At 46.4% G+C, this 24386-nt stretch overlaps 1 protein-coding gene across 4 annotated transcripts in view; it reads right to left on the bottom strand.

Moving 5' to 3' along the window:
* The window catches only part of LOC310881068 (uncharacterized protein), a 63822-nt gene that overhangs the window by 8257 nt on the left and 31179 nt on the right, over window positions 1–24386 (bottom strand). Inside the window, exons 3-5 of one of the 4 annotated variants that reach the window (XM_083797799.1) lie at window positions 5893–6140; window positions 5596–5791; window positions 33–3645 (exon numbers count right to left, since the gene is read on the bottom strand). In XM_083797799.1, coding sequence (XP_083653925.1) covers window positions 5614–5791; window positions 5893–6140 — 426 coding nt within the window. In that variant the 3' untranslated portion in view covers window positions 33–3645; window positions 5596–5613. Of the gene's footprint in view, window positions 1–32; window positions 3646–5595; window positions 6141–24386 lie in introns of those variants that run through there. The other 3 variants (XR_014572106.1, XM_083797798.1, XM_083797800.1) reach the window with 3 other exon arrangements.

Below are 24386 nucleotides of genomic sequence, written 5' to 3'. Positions count from 1 at the left end.
CTGTGGTGCAACCCTGGTCGCTCTCACTGATGTGTGCTATTTCTGAACTAAAGCATAAGGTTTATCATCCCTGCTGTTCTACCCTGCAAGCAGGAGTAAAAAAGGTCGACTACTGTGTTCAGGCAGCATCAAATTACTGTAAAACAAGTGAGATACTGCAGCGATATATGGTGAATCTCAGCATCTTCAGTTCTCTTTCAGGCTTGCATGATAAATGGGTCACAAACTGTTGCGTTCGTAACAGAATTATAAGCCATCAACTCACCCAGCCCTTCCAAATTAATATTCAGTAAGGCTTTGCAAATGAAACTGTTTTGTACCTGGGCATGTCATGGAGCACCTGGAGTGCTTTGTCTGAGCTGTGTAACGGTGAGTTCAGTCTCATAAACCAACTTACAGGCTGATCTAGGGCTTTATATGATATAAAAAAGATGACGTGTGCACAACTTTGCAGAGGGTAAGTGTTACACTGAACTCTGGGCTTGACGTAAGAGAGGAATTAGGTACTTCTGGTCAGTTTTTTTTTAAGTCTCCCAAATTCAAATTCAAGTGGGAGTTACTCTGTGCCACCCAAACGTGGCCATTCAACGTCACTAAGGTCTGCCTTTCTTTGCCCCCACTGCTCACTGCTGGGCATGCCCCAGGCTGCTAATTCAACCAGGCAGTGCTACCTTCATCAGCAAGAACCAGCTCAGGTAACACAAGACCAATATCAGCCCTTCTTCTGTCAGAGAGGACACGAACCTTTATCTTCTCAAGCTGAAAGAGAGCGACTCAATAGATCTGCATCTATAGACCGCAACACTCTTTTCATCCATCTGTCGAAATGTGTGTACCTGACTGCTTCGGCGGCCACAGATACAGCACTCAGCACGACAGCTGAATCACTTGGGGTTTTGGTCTGTTTTTAATTACTTCCACTGAAATTCAGGTGGCACCAATGACGGGGAGGTGCACCCCACTGGCTCTCTCACCTTTTAGAGGGTGCAAAGGGAATCAGGGAGCTGGCGTTCCAAGTCAAGGGTGAGGTGAGAGACACGATGCTGCAAGTTGCATCAGCAAGTTGGTATGGGAGTAAATTAAAGAGTAGGAGCATGGGCTTGTAGCAGCAGGAGAGCTGAGGGATTTAAGAGGTGATGGATAAATGCACCTCCTGTTAACCTGCACCTTTTAAGTACCATCCAGCCACCCAGCTGAATCCACACTGATGTTGTGGTGCTGTGAAATGCTGTTAGTCCCAATCAGCTGGCAACCCCACAGGTGCCACCAGCCCTGACCTGTGCAAATCGCAGCTTCTGCCGCTCGCAGGCTGATGGAGGTGCCACGAGCAGGAGCAGCGGGCTTCATCTGGCAGGGGCTGGTGGCAAATTGTAAAAGCTCTTCCCATAGAGAGAAAGAAGCTAATTTCTTACTAATTATTTGCCAAACAGCATGTAATTAAATAGTGCAGAACTGTCGACAATGCATCTTTGGGTCTTTAGGCCATATATTTTTCTCTTCGTGGCACACTCCTCCAGTGCTTCAAGGCTACTGCACGCTGCAGAGCAGCAAAGGAACAGAGTGATAATTGAACAATTAACAAATGATGTCATAAAACAATGTACTTAAAATAAAATGCATAATTAAAATAACTGAACCACAAAAAAAGATGCAGCAGCATACAGAAAAAGCACACCAAAAAAAAATCCTTGAGAATAAGTCCCATGTAGGAACTGAAATATGCCATTTAAAGGGAAAAAAATAGCACCAGAGTGGTTAAGCAAAAATGTGGAATAAACTAGCAAGCAACAGTGATTTGCAAAAACTATAATAATGTTGCAAAAGAACTATTCTCTGTAGTTAACAAGTTTGGACCATAAAACAGTCCTTTGGTGACTCCCTGCATCATTATTTGCTACCAAGGCACTGCATTGATGGGCTCATTGGGATCCATGGATCCAGCGTTAGATCAGTAAGCAGGAAAGCAGAGGTCCCCCCGGATTTCCTGCCTGGAGAGCTGTTAGGATCCGTGCTAGTTCTTTAAAGAGCAGAGCTGTGTACAGTGCTGCACTCAAAATGACCGTGTTAGGAATATAACTACTTCTGCTACAATTGAGACATTTGCAGGGGAAAAAAAAAAAAAAAAACAAGGAAAGCCAAAAGAAAAAAAAATAAAAATGCGTGCTTGCTTGACAGAAACTCATTCTAACAAATGCAGTTTTTGAAGAGCTCTGCATGCTGCCTGTGTCTCTGCTCTTGGGAAGGCCAGAGAGGGGACTGAACCGCGGCCACCTCCACAAGGACAGGCTCCAGCTGCGGCCAGCCCAGCCGGCTGTCGCTGCTGCGGGCACCCTGCACAGAGCCAGAGGGTGCCACCAGGTGCACCCACCTGCATTCATGGTCATTCGCAGCACGCAGAGCCCTTTATTCTGGTTTCTCTGCTTTCATTTGGCACTTCTTTCTTTCTCTTTTTCTTTTTTTTTTTTTTTAACTAGATACACTAGAAGAAATTTTAAAGCATGAGGCAGACGTGCTTTCCAAGAATAATTGCTCTTTGGCTGCTGCACAGGAGCTCTGCTCATGCATTTCTGGGAGATACTTGCAGACTGCTAACTGCTCTGGAAGCCTTTCAGCCTTTGCTGCCTGCAAATGGCATTATTAGTCACTAATAGCCTCAGCTCACCATGTTGTCTTTTGGTTAGTTAGCAGCTATTCTGCAAGTCAGAGACAGAGAAAGAGACACATATGTTTAAGCAGGAGCCAACTTCTGATCTGTAAAAAAAAACCTTGAGGGTTTTCTTAGAGCAATCCTACCATTAGCTGAGAAACAATGGTGAGGGAATGTGTCAGCACAGGTTGGGGGTGTCCACGCCACCTCCCAGCTGCCGTTTCTGGGACTGGCTCCTGGAGAGGACCCAGAGGATGTTCTCGCAGGCTCTCTGGCCCTGGCACAGCTGCTGACATAGGGCTGTGGAACAGGAGGAGCAGGGGTTTCACGGTGGTAAAAGGAGCGGGGGGAACTCAATGTGGTGCTTGGACCCAAAAATCCATGGCACCAAATTTCCAGATCTAAATGGCTACCCCTTTCAGAGCAGTTAAATGACATATATATACATCTTATTAAAAGTCAAGGGGACTTAATAACTAAATCCTTGGTGTTTTGTTGTTCTTTTCTAAAGGTTAGGGATTGTGTTCGTTGTTTTTTGTTGTTGTTGTTTCATTAAGGTTACTTGCTCACCTGTTTGTTCCTTTTTGGATATTGTAGGACTCTGTTATTTACTGCTCAAGCAATTCCAAGAAGTGCTCTACTGACATTTCACGGTATTTAGTATTGACCAAACACTACATGATAAATCTTTATAATACTCCAGAGAGACCATCAAGGGAGCAGTTACAAATATATACATTGCAGCGTATTGTGTTCTGGGTTAAATGAAATATAAAATCACATCACCATCCTGGGTACTAACTGCTCCATCAGTATTCCATCTCACTCCAGCTGCTGGTATGGCGGTTGCCATTAAGACGTCAACATTTGTCGATTGCCGTGGATGGTAACTGATGGATTGCTCTTTCCCACAGTACGTGGGAAAGAAAATGGGAACCGTGGCAACGTTGGTATCTTGCACCATCCACAGCTCAAACTTTGTGGGCAATGACAAGCACCTATACGGAGAGAAAGATGGACACGCTGGTACTGGCAGTGGTCACACAGTGCTGTCCTGTGTGCTGCGTTGCTACATTTCCTGCTTCAGGAGATGGAGCATTTCCAGGCCTTCAGAAAGTTCTGGATTAGTTTTGAGTTTTGGGTAATTTATAGCCAAGTTGATTTCACCATCATTAGCTTTTATACGTTCAAACAGGGTTTAATTTTGTTTGGAAGATGCAGACGTGTGTACAGCTAGATAATGCCCTGTTTGTTTTACTGACTAATTCATCACTTAAAGTACAGGACTATAGGTTGAGAGACCAAGACTTATGCAGACTCCCATACTCCTAAATCAAACCAATAAAAGTTAAATTCACACTGTTTGCAAGCACTTTATGCAGATGGAAAATGTCACCTTGTCTGAAATACTTTATGGCACAATGCAGAAGCAAAAAGAAATCCCACAGTGAGAGATTAAAAAGCTTCACTAATGCTTAGCTGGGAGGCACGCGGTTCTGTGCTGCCTCCTCCCTGTGTGACGGGGAGGTTTTCCTGTGAAGCAGCATCCCCTTGGGCAATGCTCTGCGCACAAGCCCACCATGGTGCCTCGAGCCCTGTCCCTCCTCCCCCCAAAAAACACTGGGCTGTTCAACTGGGGCCCTATGTGCTTCCCCTGGGGTGGGCGACTGCCATGGGGAGAGTAAGGTGGTGGCTCCATGGGGTCCCACAAACGCTGGTGCCCTGACACCCGCCTGGGCACGATCCAGCCCATCTTGTGCCCATTTGTGCAGCTCTGTCAGGCTCAGTGGTCACAAGATGCTGGTTGAGGTGGTGTCCCGGGCTGGGGCTACACTTCGTCTCGTGGTTCATGGAACCAAGGTTTGGAGAAGGCTCTGAAGCTGATGGTTATGACATGTAAACTTAGTTTTCAAGGGTCTTCTAGCCATCTCTGTGGTGTCTCCTGCTACCCGAGACAGAGCCAAGACAGTGCTGCAAACATGGAAGGAAACTTTTTAAAAAGCAGCTTTAATATTCCATAGAGGACACATCCCAACACAAAGCTCTGGGGAGCTGCAGGACAAGCTGCTAGCCGGGCAGAGGGCAAACATGGAGCCACCAGAAATCAGCGTGCCCAGACCCATGTTGCTGTGCGAGGCTGTGCTTAGGAAGCAAAATCAACAGTCTCAAAAGCCCGATTCCCAGGCAACTCCTTCCCTCTGACATTGGGGGGAGATGCCACCCATCAGGCACAGCCGAAAGATGAGGAGCCAGCCTGGTTTCCTTTGCAAACTTTACAAAGCTTTCCTGCAATGTTTTCTTCCCTCTCCCTTCCGAAAGACAAAGGGGTGCCTCGCTCCCCCTGCTCCAGCAGCTCTGCCGACTGCAGGCGGAACATTAAATGCTCTGAAAGCATTTTTACAGTGGGGAAGCAGAGACTCTGCAAACAGCTAATGGGTGTATTTCAATTCCCTATTAATTGCATATTTATTACTCAGCTGCTGCAAGGAAACGTCATGTTAGGTTGATTAAAGCTTTGCAAGCTGTACAGTAAATATTTTAAACAAAAAAGGTTTTGATCTCGGTTGCTGTAGGGAAGGGTGGGGGAAAGCTGCCATTAGAGTTGCTATAATTAGCAGGCTCCATTACAGACAGTGTTTCCCACAGGCTCTGCAACATGCTTCGTGTGTGTCTGTCTGCATGTATTTAGGCAGAATATCATTTTATGTAAATGTATACATATAAATCGTATATATTTTTATATTTATATATTGTGTGAGGAGAAAAGGAGGAAAAGAGAAAGCCCATGTTGCTATCTTGTGTCTTGTTAACAGGCAAGATGAAAGACACATTCAAAAGGCAGAAAAGAGAAGAGGAGTTAGGTGTACTGACGGGAGTTTGGGGGTAGGTGACCAGCCCGCAAGCCCCAGCTGCCCACATAACGTGTGTCTGATTAATTAAGCCCTTGCCTGTACACGCTTCTGTTACTAAACGCCAAGTCTCTGCACATACGCTTTTGGTCTCCCTCGCTTCATGGTGTCAGTCCGGGACCGCACATGCAGGCAGATCGCACTGGGCAAGCCTTTGTGAACGTCACCCGGACGCGGGGTAGCGATGACCAGCCACAGAAATGCCAAGCTTTCTCTCCTGGCCATCTGCGTGATGCTGTCAACGTATCACAACAGCAGTGATACAAGAGAAAAGAAACAGCCCGTATTTCTGGCACACTGCATCATTTTCATTGCTCACCATCAGCCCCCACTTACCTCCTGCACAAGAGGCTGCAAAACCCCCAGACGATGGCACATCTCCGGGTGCGATGTGTGGCCAGCGGTTTTGGTCTGTGCTCACCCCCGTGGTGCTGAGGCTCCGGTGCTGGCCCCAGCGCTGCTCCCCCAGCCCGCCGGCACAGGTCCGTGTCTCCTCTCCCCTGCTCCTTGAGCTTTTCTCTTCTTGATGTTTGACATGAATTAGAGGAGACATCAGTCAAGCCCGGCCCAATAACCGTGGATACCTGCCACGGGACAGGACAAGCTAAAGTGGCGCTAGTGGAGGACAGACAGCTCTAACTACTGAGCCTGGGGATGTGCAGCTCCGAGGAGGCGAAGGCACACCAGAGGGGTGTCGCTGGTGGGGATCAAACTGCCCGAACTCAGCCCCAGGGCTGGAAGACCAGCTCTGACACAAACGAGTGCTGAGTGGTATTTTTTGGCTGAAAGGGTAAAACCCTTAAGGGTCCATACACCCATCAGGGCACAAATGCACAACTGTCTTCGAATCTGCTTGCTGTAATCCCCAAACCAGACAGCAGCGGCTCCCAAATGCAAGAATGGGAGGTGCAGAGGTCTCTGACTCTATGCTCAAGCAAGCCTTTAGCTTTTAGGTTGAGTTAACAAGTTCTCGGTCATAAAATGCAGGCCAGCAAATACAGAGTAATTTATTTTATTGTGTAGCCCTTAGAGCAGTCATGGTGCTCTGTATTCCCATGTTGTTGCCCCAGAATTTGTAGCTGCCATAGGCAAACCAATGGGCAATTTTCAGGAGCAAAATCTGTTGTTGTCAAGTCTTAGGAGTTTATTAAGCTGCAATATTTGGCTTGGCTCATTTCCTACAGCGGCTCCCTCTTGGAACTGTGTGATTGCAAGGGATGCAGCAGTTATTAACAGTAAAACAAGTTTCAATCTCTTATGACTGCACATGAAGGCTCAGAACTGTGAACCTTCAAAGGCACGAAATACAGAAGGCAAAACCAGAAATTATTCAGAATTTATTTTTTCAAGTAGGTTTTTGAAACCCATTTCAAAATTCAAGGGACCTCATGTCTGATTTTTGAAACAAACGTTGGCAATGCTCAAACTAAATGAGCCGTATTTACATCTCACTGATTTCTGTGAATGAAAGGGTGGCAGCGGGGTGGGGGGACACGACTGCGTTTGGCAAGTCCCAGTGCAGAGAAAAGAAATTAAATAAACAAAGCAGGAGCAGAGTACTTTCAAAAAGAATCAAACAGCATGGACCATTAATGTTTCAAGAGATAGGAGCTGTATGTGAGCCAACCATCCCCAAGATATTTATTCCCTATCTTTAAAATAGGGAATTGCATTAGAACAGGTAGAATCTTTCAAAGCAGGGAAAATTTTTAAGGGCACTCACTACCCTTTAAAGAAGACTTCAAAAACCATCTCCAGCATTGAGCTGAATAAGTTGGAGAGATTTGTAGGTTATAGCAAGGGAGAGTGATGGGAATACATACGGATCAAGCTGGTTACTGCAGTAAACAAACCTCCCCCAAACTAGCAGTGAGTGCTCCAGCTCAGGAATGAATGGCTTATTATCTAGAAATAGGTATTAAAGTAAGCCTAGAAGCTGGGTAAACACCAGCCAAGAGCTATAAACTATTGTTAGGGAAAGGTGAAAGCCAACTAGCCTTGGCCACTGGGTTGGTGAGGAAGAACATAGCTAGACACTTAGTTCTTCATAGACTGAGATGTAGCCTTGAGGAAGCTAACCCCTGAAGGCTTTGAAATTAAAAATGATGAAAAAGAAGAAGTTTTCATTACAAAGGAGGACAGCATAACACAGCTATAGAGGCAGAGCTTCAAACAGTGCTGCTTTAAATCTGTGACAAAGCCAGCAACTGCACGGGAAGAAAGCAAATCCACGCTTCTATTCATCCTGTACCATCAAGGGCAACATGCAGCTCAGCTTTCTGTGCATCCCGGCCGGTTTGTGAGAATGAACTATTTTATCTCAAGGAAAGAGACATTATCATTAATTGACTTGCATAGTGCTTTACACTAATAGCCGGGTGCTGTAAAACAGAGATACTGTAATCTTGCCAAGAGTTTGAAAATTAGCAAAGGTAGCTGGGCTTTATTTCCCCCCCCCCAAAATGTACATGCTCCACCTGGCAGGTGGTGGGCAGGCATCATCCCAGGGTCTTCCCAGCCCACCCAGCTGAGGCCAGCGCCGTGTGCCTTGCACACCTGGAGCTGCATCCCAGAAAGCCTCCGGCCCAGCTGGGTGCCCATGGCTGGCAGAAGGGTTGGAGTGGGGTCTTTTACATCAGCCCAGCACTGTTTGATGGAACTGCTTGCACCTCATGTGCTCTCAGGGACACCTTTCCTATCCTTCCTGAAGGCCAACATGTTCCCAGACAGCATGAAGGGTCCTTAATATAATATAAGATCGGGTCTAGGACACTCCATTACCAATGAGATACTTAACTAATGTTCTGCTTGTAGCAGGAGGTCACGGGAGATTTATCTGAAGAGATGCACATAGAAAGACTTAGCAGACAAGCCATTTCACAACCTCTAATACCCTCACCTTCTTAGTTGCTCAGCTGAAATGCCTTAAGGGATGCATTTTACAGGAGCTCAAAAGTGAACTGGAAACTGCTTAGATCACACAACTTATGCATTTTAAATAGCAGTGTAAAATACTGTGCTTTACAAAAGCTCACTGTTGTACCAAGTGATATAGACATGCTTTGAGCACTGGTGCTGGAAAAGTTGCAGGAAGTACAACAGAAATAAAACACATACAGCAAAACAAATCTGTGACTTACTAAAGTTTATGATTAAAATTTAAAGACTGTTCAAGTTTTATTCCCCATAGCTGCTACTCCCCGGACAAGAAGAGACAGAGGGAGACTGACCTTGAATAATTAAGCCGGTCTGTGGCACCAGATCAATTGCTGGTATTGGCAGAACTCCACAATCAGGCATTTTGAAATGCAAGTGTCAAAGTGCATGTAACTATGGGGCTTTTGGTGCAAAGCAGCCAATATAAAGGAGAAGAGGTGAAGAGTGAGAGAAAATAGATTGTGGAGTTTTTAGCACACTCATGGGGGAGGGATGGGAAAAGTTTCCATTTCCTAACTCTAACAGGACACAACTAGCAGCCGACAGAAACCCACCGTGTGTTTTGCTCCCGTAACCTTGTAGAAGTCACCCAGAGCAAGCTGAATCTCTCCTGAGTGAATTAAATCCGTCACCAGTTCTGGAGCAGACTCTGAGCAACTACTAGTAGTCAACACTTTAATTGAAAATAAACTTTGTAAATCCAGGGAAACATCTCTGCTCAACATCAATTACTGAACAAACCTGAGAGTGCTTGAAAGCAGACTTTCCCAGATGTGATGGGCATTTTTTCTGCTGTTTCTGCTCACCCTCAGATCTGGTAGCACTGAGGTGACCCACCAGAATGGGATGTGAATTTTACAGCAGTCAAGAAAGTCTTCATGTTGATATCAGCCAAGAAAGACTTTGTGTTAATTTCAGGAGCCAGGGGAACTCCTGCTTAAATCTCTTCCCAATCCCTTGACCTACAATCACATACATGGAAAAGCAGCATCAGGCAGACAAGATAATCATTGCATTCCTGTGCAACAGTAGTGGAAGATGCCCTTAATACTGGCATTACTCCCAGAACTCTCTGCCAGACACTTCTGTCCAAAATTCAAGATATCTTAAGTGGCTTTCTATAGAAAGAGCAATGTACAGCATTTAGAGAGCATTTTCATGTATGAAGACCTTAGATCCCACACACCCCTGCCCAGCGGCTCTCTCCAGCCACAAGGAAGATGGAAAGAGGCTGGCACAGTGTCACAGTGCTTTGGGGACTTCTCTGCTCTCCTTAGCAGGACAGCCCACTCAGCTACTGCCAAAGAGAGAAACTGCACATCACAAAGGAAGGAAGACACAGTCATTTCATTGCCTGTCCCACAGCTTTTATGGTAAGTTTTGTGGTACCTTATGTTTTCCAGAAAGATCCAGTCCCTGGAGTCCTGTGATAAGACAACACCAGCTGCCCTAGCTTTAGTTTTAGAGCTCATAGTGAGTTATAATTTCCAGTTTTCTCAAGTATATCTTAAGGCTTCGAATTCCAGGAGGAAATCAAAAGCGAACCAAATATATTAAAAAAAAAAAAAAGAACATTGATTCTTAAACCAAATCATTATCTAACAGACTTACTTTTTGATCAATATGCAGGGTGGCTATTTTGTAGTGCTCCAAAGACCTGGCTTGAATGCAAATATGGGCCATTGAAGAAAGTGTGATGATGAGCAGTGGCTGGCCAGAAGGGATGAGGAGGAAGGAGCAGGATGTCTTCCTCACGTTCTCCCAACCCATGACCACTCTTTCCAAGCATGGTTCCTCCCTGCGCTCACTCCAGTGCGAATATAAAGGAAGGCAGGAGGCAGCTAGGAGAGTGAGGAGGAGAGACAGAAGAGTTGCTGGAGACTTAGGGGGCCGCTTTCCACACCATCTCTGTGTTACTCCATCTCTCACTAATGCTGGAACATTACAGGCCTTTCATTGCCTTTGTTCTCCTCTTTCCATTCCATGGGCTTTTGGTACATGCAGCTTCTGCAAGGGAGTGAAAGGGAATCAGCAGCACTGGCTCCCCTCCTCAGTGGAAATGCTTTGAAACTTTCAAAGAACCCAACTCTCTCCCCACATCCCTGCGTTAATATGCACCAACTCTGCTCCTGACGCACTCCATTGTAAATGATGTATGAAATGAAATCTCCTCGCTCGCCTAATGCAGAGAAGAAAGGCTCTGTAGGCAATGCTACAACATTCCTGTCTGGAGAAAAAGACAGCAAAACCTCAGACTCCCTATAAGCAATACATACTTTTTAAGTTGCTGGTGTTTCTCCTTTTCAGTTTTTGCTGCGGGTGGGGATTTTAATTCAGATTTCACAGAGAAACACAAGCCACTTAAATGCATTTCTAAGCCTTTTGCAGTGATTGTGCGACCATCACCCATACCCTCACCAGAGGGAGTTGCAGCGGTAAATGCATTAGCCCCACAAACAGTGGAGCAAAAACAACGGCTTTAGCCCTATGGGAGGCAGCAGGCTGGTTGCACGGGGGAGCAGCGGCGGATGTCAGCCTTGATCTGGATTTGAGACCTCCTTCTAGTTTTATATGAAGCTGTTTGAAAACCAGAACATGTCAGCAGACTCCAAAGGGAGAGCGGATCAGAGCGGGCTGGGAGCTGCAGCGGGAGCAGTGCCGGAAGGTCGGCAGGGTAAAGTGGCAAATGCTCCACGGGGTGCTCTCCGTGCCCAGGGCAGATGATGGATTAGCTGAGGGCACAGGAAAAGTCACTGGAAGGGAGAGCAAAGAAGGTGACTGAGACATTGCAAAAGGCACAGAGAGAGCATCTGCTGGTGACAGATAGTCTTGTGGAACCCTTAGAGTGACTTTAAGCCAGACGGATCAACCTTGGCAGCTCCTGGGCTTGGTGGGACCCACGCTTCCTCAGTGTGCTCTGATGGGCTTTGTGATTTCCCTGGAGCAAAGCACTGTAACCAGGCACCAGCTGCCTCGGTATCTTCTGCAGCCAGGCCTGAAGGAGACCCAGTCCTTTGGGCTGACAGGCGCTTGCACGGTTCCTGTGTGCTGTGGGCACTGTGCTGTTTGTTGGCCGTGCATTGGCTCCTGCACCTGGCCGTCACAGTGCTGCTGCCATGAACACTAAACTCTGCTTAGACCTTATAAAGTGTTAGTAAACTTCTAGGGATGATGTCTTTATAGCTGACAGATGAGCCACCTTGATGGATTATTAGACACTGTTAGCCATACTTGCTAGACTTTACGTTACTAATGAGTTTTAGGGGGTTTGCTTTCATTATTCTTTTCCCTTTTGTTTGTTCTGAGCAGCAACTTGCACAGTGACAAAACAAAATGCTTCGAGGCAGCAGCTGGAGCTTGAAATTAATAATAAAAAGTAGTTGTACTGATGTTTGGATGCAGAGTCATGCTGGCAAATGTGCTTGTTTCACACGGCCATGGTACACCCGAGCAACCTGATCTGTTGTCAGGGCAGGCAGGGGAGCAGGAAAGGGTCCCAGGGCTACAAACAGTCAAACAGCTCAACAGAAAGCTTCCCTGGGCACCACCAAAACCGACGGCCAGTTTTAAGAACCTCCCAGCAGCGATGTCCTGCCCGGCCTGGCTCCGCACCAAGCCCTCCCTGCAGACACAGCCTCGCCCCACGAGGCAGCACACGCTCCCTTCTCCCCCGGTGCAGGCAGGCCGCGTTCATCAGCCCTGTGGAGCCCACACTTACTGAAATACCAGAGCCATGTCGTTATACCTGTAACAAACCTGCCCTTTTACATATAAGAAGGTAAAACCTGTATGAGTTAGAAGTCTTGTCCAGAAGTCTTTAAAAAAAAATTATATAGAAAGCCTAAAAGCCCCAAACGAAAGAGCAGACAACCAGTTCTGGCATGAGTCCAGGTACATTTGACCTCCTTACTCCTCATTGTTCATGAAGTTAACAGGAAAAATATCCATGTTTATCTGAGAATGGCACCATTATTTCATAAAGCTGCTTTATTTCCCTTTCTCTTTTCTGTATTGGAAAAATTCCCCAGCATAAACTGAACATTTACTGCAGGCAGATTTTCTCCTCATTGTTCAAGGATAAGATGTGAATGGGAACGGCAGGAGGCCAGCTATTCTCTAGACATATAAAGTGAAAATGATATTTTGAAGAAGATCAAAACCAGTAGCAAGTATTCAACCACCTCCATTATGTGTCTTCGTATTATTTGGGCTGCAAAGAGGTGACAGCAGCACAGCACATCAACCCTTGTGAACAAAATGACATGCAACAGTTTTTAATCAAACTCTGCTCGGGGAACATAAACCAGTGGAAAGTAGAGCAAATAACAAGAGAAGTTTTCAAGCAGGTTTACTTGAACTGTGATTAATAATAATAACCATAACAATAACAATAATGATAACAGTTTGTATTCCCAGACTTTGCCTTATCCTGTAGTACTTTTGAAACAGTGCCAGCTTATAAAAAAGCTGTGTTTCCCTTCCTAGGACTTCGACAGTGACAAATCTTACAACTGAACGGCAAAGGTGTTCCTAGCCGGGTAGCTGCACTTTGTGGCACTAGGGAAAACCAAGCACCTCTCCTGTCAGTCTGCTTCTACTGACCCTTTCACAAACTCATCAGAACAAGAGCATCCAGGAGTTACACCTACAGGAAAACACTCACGGCCCTTCCTGCCATGCAAATTCCTTCTTCTTCCAGGGCGTGGAGATATTCATGAAGTACCCATCCTTCCCCATATTTCATACCCCACGTGGTAGCTCAGGTAGGATAACACTGCTGGAGTCATCCCGGGAGCCTCAGTCCTGGAGAATGCTATGTGGACCATAGCAGCTCTGGCAGGAGGGCTTTGCCATCAGAGCGATACTTACTGACACCACAGGGCAGCGGGCAGGGGATGCTTGTGTTGCTCTCTGCACCAAGGGCAGCCCTGAGGAGCCTGTCCCTGTGCCATACCCATCCCCAGGACGTGCGCACTCGCCACAGCAGAGCTTGGCTGCATGTGGGTGTTTCTGACCGCTGGGAAGCCCTTATTCAGTCCGTCTATTTGTCAGTCCAGTGGGAGTGAAGAAATACAAAGCCAAGCAGGTGAGTTCACCCAGTGCTGCACCTCTCCAAAATTTTTCAGGAGACTCCTGGCAGCACCAAATTAACCATTAGTGAGGCACGCATCAGCACCTAAAGGTGTTGCAGCAACAGAGACAGACCCAGAGAGCCAGCTCTATAAATGGAGCTGTAGGGGCTCTTCATGTCACACAAGCCTGGAAAGATGCTTCCTTGGAGATCAAGTACCACCATTTTAAGCTCACAAATTTCATGCAAACCATGCCCAGGAGTACCGTGCAAGTACCTGCATGCTCCCTGCCTGCAAGTCACTGCTGTCGTCTGCATGGGGATTTCACCTTCCTGAAAGGCAAGGGCTGATGCAGAGCACCCCTTGCTGCCGGCAGGTACCCGCATGGTGCCGTCCTAGAGCACACGGACATCAGACATCCCCCACCAACACCAGACATCCCTCATGCAGGCGGCTCCACCGCTAACCTTGTGTCAGGCACGTCAAGTCAGATTGAGCCCAGAGGGCACCAGCCAATTATAAAGAAAACCTCAGAAAAGGTTTAGAGTTGGAGAGGGGCACACAACAGCTTTATGTGCAATTGCTCATCCAAGTCCATAAACTCTGTAAACCTTGTTCCATTATAGTCATCCTAATAATAATCATTAATCAGTTATTTAAAGTCATTCACATGAAAGGCTGTGAGCTTTTTTTTTTTTTTTTTTTTGAGCCAGTATAAATCAACCTTATAGGCAAAAGAATAAATACAGGGAGACAGCTGTACAGATCACACTGTCACACCAATCACTGCTTAAAAGCACACACTGTAAATAGCAGACAAAATTCACCCCCAGTGGAATGCCATTGACTGCACGGGCTGGAACTGCAGCGGGGATAAATTGGCCTATCAAAAATACATAAAAATTTAGAAACAGAATTCAGTGACGTGAGGGAGCAATTTTTCACTTAAAATGACATTATCACTAGCAAACCCATTAAATATTATGGGCTCCGTTAAGATTCCTGAGGGGCCCAACAACACTGGAGGAGGCAGTGGTTGCACGGGGTGGGAAGCAACTCACACCCAGGGCTGCCAGTGGGACCACGCTGCTCACCGGCTCCTGAGCCAAGGCTAGGGACAGCTGTGGGGTGGCAGCCCTTGCCCTGCTCCACCAGCACGTCTCCACGGTGCAGGCAGAAGTGAGGGGCGTGAGCAGCAGCCACATACAGCACCGCTGCCCCAGGTCCTTGGCCTCTTTTCTCACAGCTGGGGAAAGTAAACTCCAGCAAAACACTGTGCTTTGGGAGCTGAATTTGTCTGTCCTCAACCTGCCTATTTATGTGGCAGCATCCCTGGCCTGGGAGGAGCAGTGCCACCAGCCCTGGCTGCCTTTCCTGCTGCAGCAGCTGCAGCCTGCAAGATGAGCCTTGCAGGGAGAGGCAGGGAGGGACGGAGACATCTTTTTCATGCCCCCTCATGGTGTTACCATGATCTCAGGCCTTTAGAAAGTCATCAGGCTGCTTCGTAGACCACTCATCACCAGTAGGAGCCAGACGTGTGGCACTGTCTTAACAGCCCAGCATGGTATTTAGCTACAGTAGGAGTCGTTAGGTTCGGTGCATGGGCTCATCGGGGAGTATCGCAGAGACATTGTGTATCACAGTATGGACTTAATGACAGTAATTGTGTTTTCATGAAGAAGGGCTGAGGAATTTTGCTCCGGTCTGGAAGTGCCCAAGCCCAGAAGCTGTACCCAGGGACGGGGCTGAGGCAACCGAGCGGCTCAGGATGGCTTCACCGAGGGGCCAGCCTCGCGGTCCCACGGGGCTCACAGGCAGCTCGGCAGTGCGCCCATGCCGAGGCAGAGCACAGAAGATGAGGGCAGCGGTGGGGATATGGAGCCAGGCTTTGTGGAAAAAAAGAACAAGTAATTGTTTTCTCTTTGAAAAAAAAAAAAAAAAAAAAACACCTTGCTAGATTGCCTTACCAGGATATGATTATAGCAGATACTGGGCAAAGCAGTGTCAGTTGCAAAACATTTGTGGGAAGCAATTTTATTAGAGATATCAATATAAATAAATAGAAGGATTTTTCTGAGTGTGCTTCCACACTTGTTTTGAAAGGCTCTTTTCATTACACTCACAATAGCTGCTGATCATATTCTTCTACTCTCTTATGAAGCATCTGTGGCGATAGTACATAAGGCACACCAGCGGCTGGCTGCACACCACTGCGTTTTGGTCCGGTAGCTTTGAGATTTCACTCTTATTATTTTTTAAATTTGCTAAGGGCAGCAAGTACACAGGCACACAAATAGAAGCGTAGCCCCTGCGGAGGCCTCAGCGGGGATATCTGACGCCGGCGTGGGGCCAGATGCCCTGTTCTCACCCCCTGCCCTGCTACCGAGTGGCCACATCCAGCCCAGGCTGCTCGCCAGCGTTCCCGTGGTGCAGGCGCAGGCTTGCTCCCTGTGACACGGTGCAAAGTGGGGCTGGGGGGGGGCCTTCATGTTTAATATAATTGAGGTGTCGGGATGCATTAGGCAGGTGATGTGAAAGAACAACAACTGCATCTTGAACTGTGATAGTTCATTTATTATTGCAGAACTGAATGGCAAAGCCTAAGAGGGCTTCTTTTCCCACCCTGTATAGATTGTTATAAAACAGCTACATTAATCTTTTGTTGTTGTTGTTGTTTGTTTTTGGTTTTTGGTATTTTTCCCCAGGGATATAAAAATAGAAAGCTAACAGTAGAATCAAGATGAGAATTATAAGTCCCATGACAACATATGCCCTGAAAACTTCACCAAAATTTTATAGCAGGAGTTGCTAAAAATCTCACCATTTATAAGCCTGTTTGTTATATTCTTACTAATGGATGTTTTTACACAGTAACATACCTATACCTTGCCTCTTAAACCAAATTCAATTAAAATTCTTTAACAGTACTACAGTGAAAAATAGCTAGTTTAGGCTTTTATCCATCTCTCCTTCAAAAATCCCAAAGCATTTTCCATGTATCAAGTAGGCCTTGTAGGCAAGAGCTTCTATTCTCACATGACCGAAGGATACACCAAGGTAAAAAAACATGGTGCAACTTAAATAACGTTAGATGTGAACAAGAAACTACCCTGGCAAAAGAACGGGCTTTCTTCCCAGCACTAGTCAAACCCACCAGAGGCTTTTTGGTTTGAAATAGAGCCACGCAGAGAGTATTCTTTGTTTTTACATCTCTCTTCTTCTCTCCTGACCACACCTTATTCCTGAAAGAGACAAAAATATTCCAGAAACAACTGATTTCTTAGGAGAAACATAGAGGATTTGATTTGCTTCCGATCTCTATATTTCCAGTCCCTCAAGACCACGTCACAAACGCACGTCTCTCCATCACACCTGCCGTACAGTGTGATTGCTCGTTCCTGCCCTATCTGCTTGTTACAGAAGAGTGGGCTCAGACCTGGTTTCACACTGGCACAGCAAACTGTGGCACAGCCCTTTGGGATCTCAAGAAAATGACGCAGGTAGGTTTGCATCCTCTGCCTTAGATGCTACCTTAGATGCAGAAATGAGGCTGATGCATCTCAACCACTCGCCCCCTTCCCCAGAAAAGCCAGGGAGCGCATACCCCACAGCAAGACAGCTGGCCAGGAACGGCCATGGTGCAGTCCCAGCCATCCTCCTGCACTCGCCTTCCCCAAGCACCCAAAGTAAAGTGCATTTTCAGTGCGCAGCCCAGGTCACGTCACCGCAGTCAGCTCTCAATATAACTTTCTGGACGACACTACAATGTGAAACCTGAATGTGTTATTCCTTTCATAATCAGATGCTTTCTCTCCAAAACAAGCTATATCCAACAGCGCCTGCATGGTAGACAACTGCAGCCCGTGAGCATCCAGACATGCTTTGAAATGTTCGTGAAACATTTCCATGCCCAATGGATTACGCTGCTAATCAAATCCAACTTATAACTAGCCTGAATACCTGGTCCTTATTCGCAGCTGGAAACATATCTGGCTCATATTCAAAAACAGCTCAATCACGAGGTGGTCTTTAGATTAAAGACTAAGTAAAACATGTTTCAAAATTTTGATTACTAGCTCTGGGTACCAGAAAATTAAAATATATTGGTAAAGTCTGTGCATCTACACTAGGTGAAAGCTATGTAAATGCCATCACACTCCACGGGAGGGTTTGGGTTAAGCACTGGTCCATGGACTACATTTCAGAATCAGACAGTGATTTTTGAAGAATTCAGACAGTAAGACAAAAAAAAAGTCAAAAATTGCCACACACATAGGACTAATGATGCAGAAGTTTAACCCAAGGCTCTTTAGTGGTGCTCTGTAATCTTGGCCCTGGCTCCCTTTGCTCCCATTAGTCTAACAACTGCATCTTCCAGCCTCACGTGGCTGCTAAAAACTGGATATTCATCAGACATGCTGCTGAAAGCAAATATGGCAGCTTTGTCCATGATGGAGGTCTCCCAATATCAGGAAGGAAATAACTTCAGAGAAGGGCAACTCACGTTCTGCATACATTACAATTTTACTGGGCTGTGGCAACAACAACTGTAGAACCCAAAGCAAAGCATTTCCTGACTCTACGTGGTTAGAGCTCAGCACAACATGGGATACCAAATGGAATTTAGCTATTGCAGGCTAATCACTTTTTCTCAAATATCTATATATAAATATATATATAAATGTATGCATTCACACACCCACAAATATGTGCTCATGCACAACCATACATATTCATCCACTTCTCCTGTATGCACACTGATCCACCTAGCCACAAAAGAAAGATTGTTTGGATACTCTGATGCTACATTTACTGACACAGTCCCGGGGGTATCGCACCTATTCTTTTTGGCATTACCCCTGTAATGCAAGATATAAAATTCTCAGTAGATGTTCTGAGTTTGTATTTAATAGACCTGGAGGCTCTGAGTGCCTTTTCACAGATTGTGTTCCAGCTGTCTGCCGATATTTGAATGTGCAGGTCTTGGTCCCATGCTGAGCAAACAGGCAGCCTCCCACGCATTTTGTGTACCAGGAGTAATTTATGAGTCTATCTATAAAGGAAATAACAGTGCGTTAAGAAGGGGTTATGTAAAGCTCTGAGATTGAGAAGTTGCTCAGTTAACTCAGTACAACTTCCCAACATCAGTGTTATGTTTCAGCTGATTTACAAATACAGGAGGCCTTCATCTGGTGATTCATATGCCTTCTGAAGCAGACGGGGGGGGGAAAAAACTATAATAACTGTCTCTACATAAATCTCATGTCACTGAGAGGCTCCTACCTTGAAACCTCATATTCATTAACCATCTTTTGCAAATACGAGCATCTGAATTGAACCACAAGTCCCTAGGCACCGTGGGATATTCTGGTAACAACCAACCAGAGTAAAAATAAAATAAGAGATGCTGGCCATTTATTTTCAATCTCACACCATGGGGATTTCTTCACAATTGTCATTTAATGTAGATTCCACAGGCAATGCATTGGAATGCGCACAATGAAAGCGCAGATGGGGAGCCGGGCAGCCCTGTCAGGAGTCCCTGAGCTTGGGCAGAACGACTGCGCTCCACCCAGACCAACAGGCAAAGGTGTCTGCTTACAGCACTTCTCTTCCCCTTCGTGAGAAGAAAGCAGCCTGCAACAATCACAGACACCTGTTTTAGAGACCTGTAAGCAACCTGCTTCAGTCCTGCTCTGCACACCCAGCTAGCAGCTAAGAGGGTTTGAAAAACCAAATCTTCCCTAACCAGGGCACAGCTTGCATTCAGCAGCCTGGTGTCAGATCTCGACTGGAAACGAGGCACAAAATGCAAAAGTTGCAACCTACTCAGCTTAACAAGTTCAGCATTATTTATTTAATGTCCTTAGAGCATGAATATTTAAAGTGTGAAGTGACCTTTAACCAGAAGAAAGTTATCAAAATCCATACGTGCCACCTCTCCAGCCAGAGGGCAAGCTGAGCTGGCTGCTCAGCTCCGGTCAGAGTAGACCAGGGCAGAGGCTTCATCGTGTTTTCTCAGGAGCTGCCACCCGAGCCATCCTCCTCCTGGCACTGACCTACAACAAGCATCTTTCTGCAACAAGCATTTATCTGCCTATAAATGGTGCATCTGTGGCTACTTTTGTGCAATGGAGAAAGAGGGAGCAAACAAACCTCACCTGGTGCAGGGTCACGGACGGAGGTCCTGTGACCCGGGCTGGGGCTCGGGCATGTCCCAGATGCTGCCCAAAAAGAGGCAGCAGAGCCTGAAACTTCGGCAGACAGCCAGGATACACCTCCAGTGGTTACAGCCTTACAGTGATCTGAAGGTTGACCCAAGCTATTGGAGGAAAGATTTTATTGCAACTGAAACAGGGAGTGCACGCACAGCAAGGGCATGGGACAGCATCACTGCCCTCATGGGGAACAGCCAGTCTCAGGCAAATGCATCCACATGGATCAGTCTCATCTGGAAATCAGAGAGAATAATATTTTCCTACCTCGTAGATCCACTGCAAGAGATATTCATTAGCACTTGGGAGGCAATCAGACCGTCACCATGATGAGCGCCATAAAAAGCTGCCTGTGAAATGTGTCACTCAGCCAGCCAGCCAGTCAGCCCAAGCCGAGCCCTGCCCTCACTGCATGTCGCACAAGTGAGACAGGTGAGACAGACAGAATTGATAAGCCAAGGAAGTGCCTGCTCTTTTCTCTGGTATTTTAGCCACTGGGACTCGAGCTTTGCCAACTGTTAGCACCTAATGTCGCAACCAGCACATTTCAGCTTCAGCTTGTGAGATTCCTGGCATTTCACTTCAAAAGATGTTGCATTCCTAAAAAAAGCATTTTTTGCAATGGAAAATGATTCACACCCATTTTTCACCAAAGTATGTTGAAAGCCAAAAAAAAAAAAAAAAAAAAGAGAGACAAGACAAGGAGAAAGCAGCCGGCAGTGCTGGAAAACTCCCCAGGAGCTTGGAGCTTGGTTGGCTGGTGGCATGGCAGCAAGCTGGGATAATTTGCGTTGGTGCCTGGTTTGTAGGGCCTGGACCCACACAAGGTTCTCCGTCTGGCCAGGAAGAGGAAGAGCTGAAGCCAAGTGACACAGCTCCACAAAGCTTCCCCTCTGGGAGGTGAATCCAGGGCAGTGTGGCAATGCTAGTGCCAACCCCCAAAGATAGGGCCATGGCTCATTTTGGGGCTCACTGGTTGCCTACAGCACCTCCAGAAAAGAAGCACCTCCCATGTGTGTTTGCACCTCAGTGACCAAAATCCCAGTTTTTGCAAGCAGCCCCAGCGCCCTGCCCTCCTCCTTGCACTGACAGCCCAGGATGGAAACTAGGAGGGTGATTTCTGGATATAGCCTGACATCAGGCAACCTGCAAGTTGGAAATCAAAGAGAACCAGAAGTAGACTCATTATAGGCTAATTAATCCAGCAAAAGTCTTCTGGACAAAGGTTGATGACATTCACTTCAGGATAATTTTGAAATAAATATGAGGATTCTCAGACAAAAAAAAAAAAAGTGGAGAAAAGATTATTTTGAAGCATAAATATAGCTCACTTCCAGGCCCCCTCCTCCACATATCAATTAATGAAGCAAATCATCCATCTGAATCAAAGATGTGGGAGAAAAACACAGTTATCTATTTGAACTACAAAAAAATTAAAGGATTTAAAATGAAACATATAATTAGCCTGTAGGACTTTGCCGTAGGTTACTGAGGGGAAAAAAAAAAAAAGGAAAAAAAAAAAAGCTTACTAACTTTCAAAGAAGGGCTAGACAGCTACAAGAATAGCTTCTGCTACTCTCCAACAGAGGGGGAAGTGCTCATCTTCCAAAGACTGGCAGGGCCAGCCGAAGCTCAGCTCTGGCTACAGGGTTTGTAAAACCATCAGCAAACAAAGCCCTTCATATGTTGGGTCCTATGCTGTTGCTATCATCCGGTGATTGTAACTGCTGAACCTCCGTCCAGGAGGCCAGCTCTTGGTCCTTTGATACCAGACAATCAACAGATAGCACCAACACAATGCCCGCCATATGAGGGGTTTCATTCACCAGTGTTTGTGCTCTTCTGATTGAAGGCAGGCACTAAACATGGCTATTTTCATCAGACCCCGGTGCTGCAGGACACATAGCTGATGAACACCAGCTGGCAGCGGGAGGACGTGTTCCCAACAATTAGCTGTATGATGATGCTCTGCAATCTCCTCTGAAGCATCTGGCATGGGCCACTGGCAGACCCAGCCCCGGGATGAATCGTCGCTCTGTTCCGCTGTGGCAACCCTTACGTTATTAAAGTTTAGATTGAAATGAGGAGTTCAATGTCAAATCTACAAGCCCAGCCAAAGACTCAGCAGATGCTGCATATATAAACACATACAAGGGTTAATATTAGTCTGGACAAGGCTGAAGCTAGCTTTCATGGATAAATCACAAGAACATCCTTTAGCAGGCTTCATTTTTCCAGAGATTATCACGTGCATAAACATGAAATACCTATGGGTCGCACTTGAAAATCCCTCTTTAACATCACTGTTTATTTGCAAATGTAGTAGCTGCTAGAGACCCCAGGCTGGACCCGCACCACTTATCTGCCACCAAGACTTGGATACATGCCTAACCTTAAACACTAGTGTGTTGCTGCTCCTTGCGTCATTGCAGAAGCAGGCGCAAAATGCCATTGTAGAACTGGAAGCATTTTCATGCACTGTTGTTCTGCTGAAAACAGCTTCCCAAAATACAGAGCAGCAGAGAGAAAACTCCCTCTGCTTCGCATGGCTCCATGTAAGGGTGCTGGGGGTTGGCCTGAAGGACTGAGCAAAGGAGGATGTGTGCCTGCCTTCAGACACCTCCTCCAGGTGACCCTACCCATGCTGTCCTGCTGCCACACACCTCCGTTTCCTCCTGTACGATGACTTCTGGCAATACTGTTGCCCTAGCCTGGCTCGGGTGCTTGCTGATGAAGTGTCCTGAAACAGACAGGTCTCAGCATAATCCGAGACATTCTCAAATAAATGGCCACTGGACATCTCCATAGGAAGGGCAGAGGTGTGATCAGCTTAGTTAACAGTGTACAAATCACTTGATCAAAATCTAAACTAAAAAAAAAAAAAAAAGGTGAGTAGAAAATTATTCCCTCACAAATAAGATCACTTTGACTAAGTTACTTGCTTCCCTTCAGAGAAGATTTGAGCTTTTTCTCTCTTCCTCTGCAATCTGGCTCCCTTTTGAAGTTAAAAGAAAGGAAGGTTTGGGGGCTTTTTTATTTAAGAAGAAAAAAACCTTCTCCTCTTTGAAAATATGTTTCTTAGACAATTGCTGTCTCAAATTTTAACAAATACTCACTAATTTGCACCTTGTTCAAAAGCCAAACAGTAACTTTGATTTTTTTATTTTTATTTTTTGCCTATTGAATGTTACTCTGCCTTTCTTTGTCTTAGTGGCAGAAGGGAGAGTCTTAAAGAAATCAAACTACCAGCTCCCTTCCAGATTTCCACAATTTGTTATATAATTTCTTAAAAGGAGCCATAAGGCCACTTGGAGGAGAAAAAAAAATTCTTTTAAAAGAAGAAAGAAAATAGATTTTTCACCCATCTTCTTGTAGATGAAGTAGATGAGACTAAAAAAGGCATTTCATTTGAAACATTGTATTCGAGACCAAGAAAAAAAGCTGACAAGGTGTCCCTGCTAGGAATTTCATTCGAAGGGACCAGAAAGAAGAAACCAAGAGATTTTCTTCAAGGACAAAGAGAAAGGAAGTTTTGAAAAAGATGAGCTCAATCTAAAACATCCTTTTTTTCTTTTCTTCTTTCTTTTTTTTTTTTTTCAGCTATGTGAGAAGAGACGTGAGGTTTTGTTGTTTTCCTGAGGAGAATTTGGGTTCTGCGTGTTTGAGGTACAGCGGGTGTGTGAGTGGCAGGCAGGAGGGGAGCGGGCAGGGGAGCGCTGCACCCACCTCTGCCTGCAAGGCTGCCTCATAAATATGGGAGGGCTGTGACGACAGAGCGCTCTTTTAGGAACCAGGTACTCAGGGGCTGCTCAGGCTGCTCCACGTTGCTCCAGCAACAAGAAGCTCATCTGAACGGCTAGAGAGAAAAGCCCTGTGACCACCTCACAGCCGTGGCTAAAGGGGGTAGGCAAAAAGAGGGGGAGCAGAGAGGCTCAGCGCCACGGTCCTGTTGCGCTTGAGGTTTTGCAGTGGCTCCCGCAGCAGGGCTGGGGGCAGCCCCATCACCACAGTGCTCAGGGACCCACATCTCCTGGTCCGAAGAGGCTGACCAGTCCGTCCCTCTGCTTACTGTGGGCATGAGCCGGTCCTCCGGACAGCTCGATGCATAAACCTCCCTCTCCATCTCCCACCATGCACATGCATACGCACACGCACCAGCGTGCTCCGTTCATACATATGCATGCACATGAGGGAAGCATAATGAAAAGCATCCAGCCTGTCCTTTCCCAGAGGGAGCAGATCCTCCTGCGGCTCCCGTGATGGAGCTCCCAAATCCGCCTGTTCCAGCCTCCTCCTCCGTGGTGGGCCAACGGCACCTTGATCCCCACACCCGCACCTCTCCCAGCCCCTCACCACTGGCGATGAGCCCCACGCTGAGCACCACCGAGCTCAGGGACTGCAAACAGAGGGGAAGGGTGAGTGCAGCAAGAAAACAAAGCGAGTGCAAGCGGTCATGAAAGTTAAAGGTGGTTCTGGGGAAGACAGACGGATTTTACACCAGGTACTGGAGCTGGGCAGCAGTGAAGAGGACAAAACAGATCTGGGGAGAAAACACAGCCACTAATTTGTTGTTATTTATCAGTTTATGAGCACTGGTGTATGCTGT

The sequence above is a fragment of the Anser anser genome, assembly GCF_964211835.1.
Source record: "Anser anser genome assembly, chromosome: 13".
Taxonomy (NCBI): domain Eukaryota; kingdom Metazoa; phylum Chordata; class Aves; order Anseriformes; family Anatidae; genus Anser; species Anser anser.
This window is presented reverse-complemented; position numbering and strand designations above follow the sequence as displayed.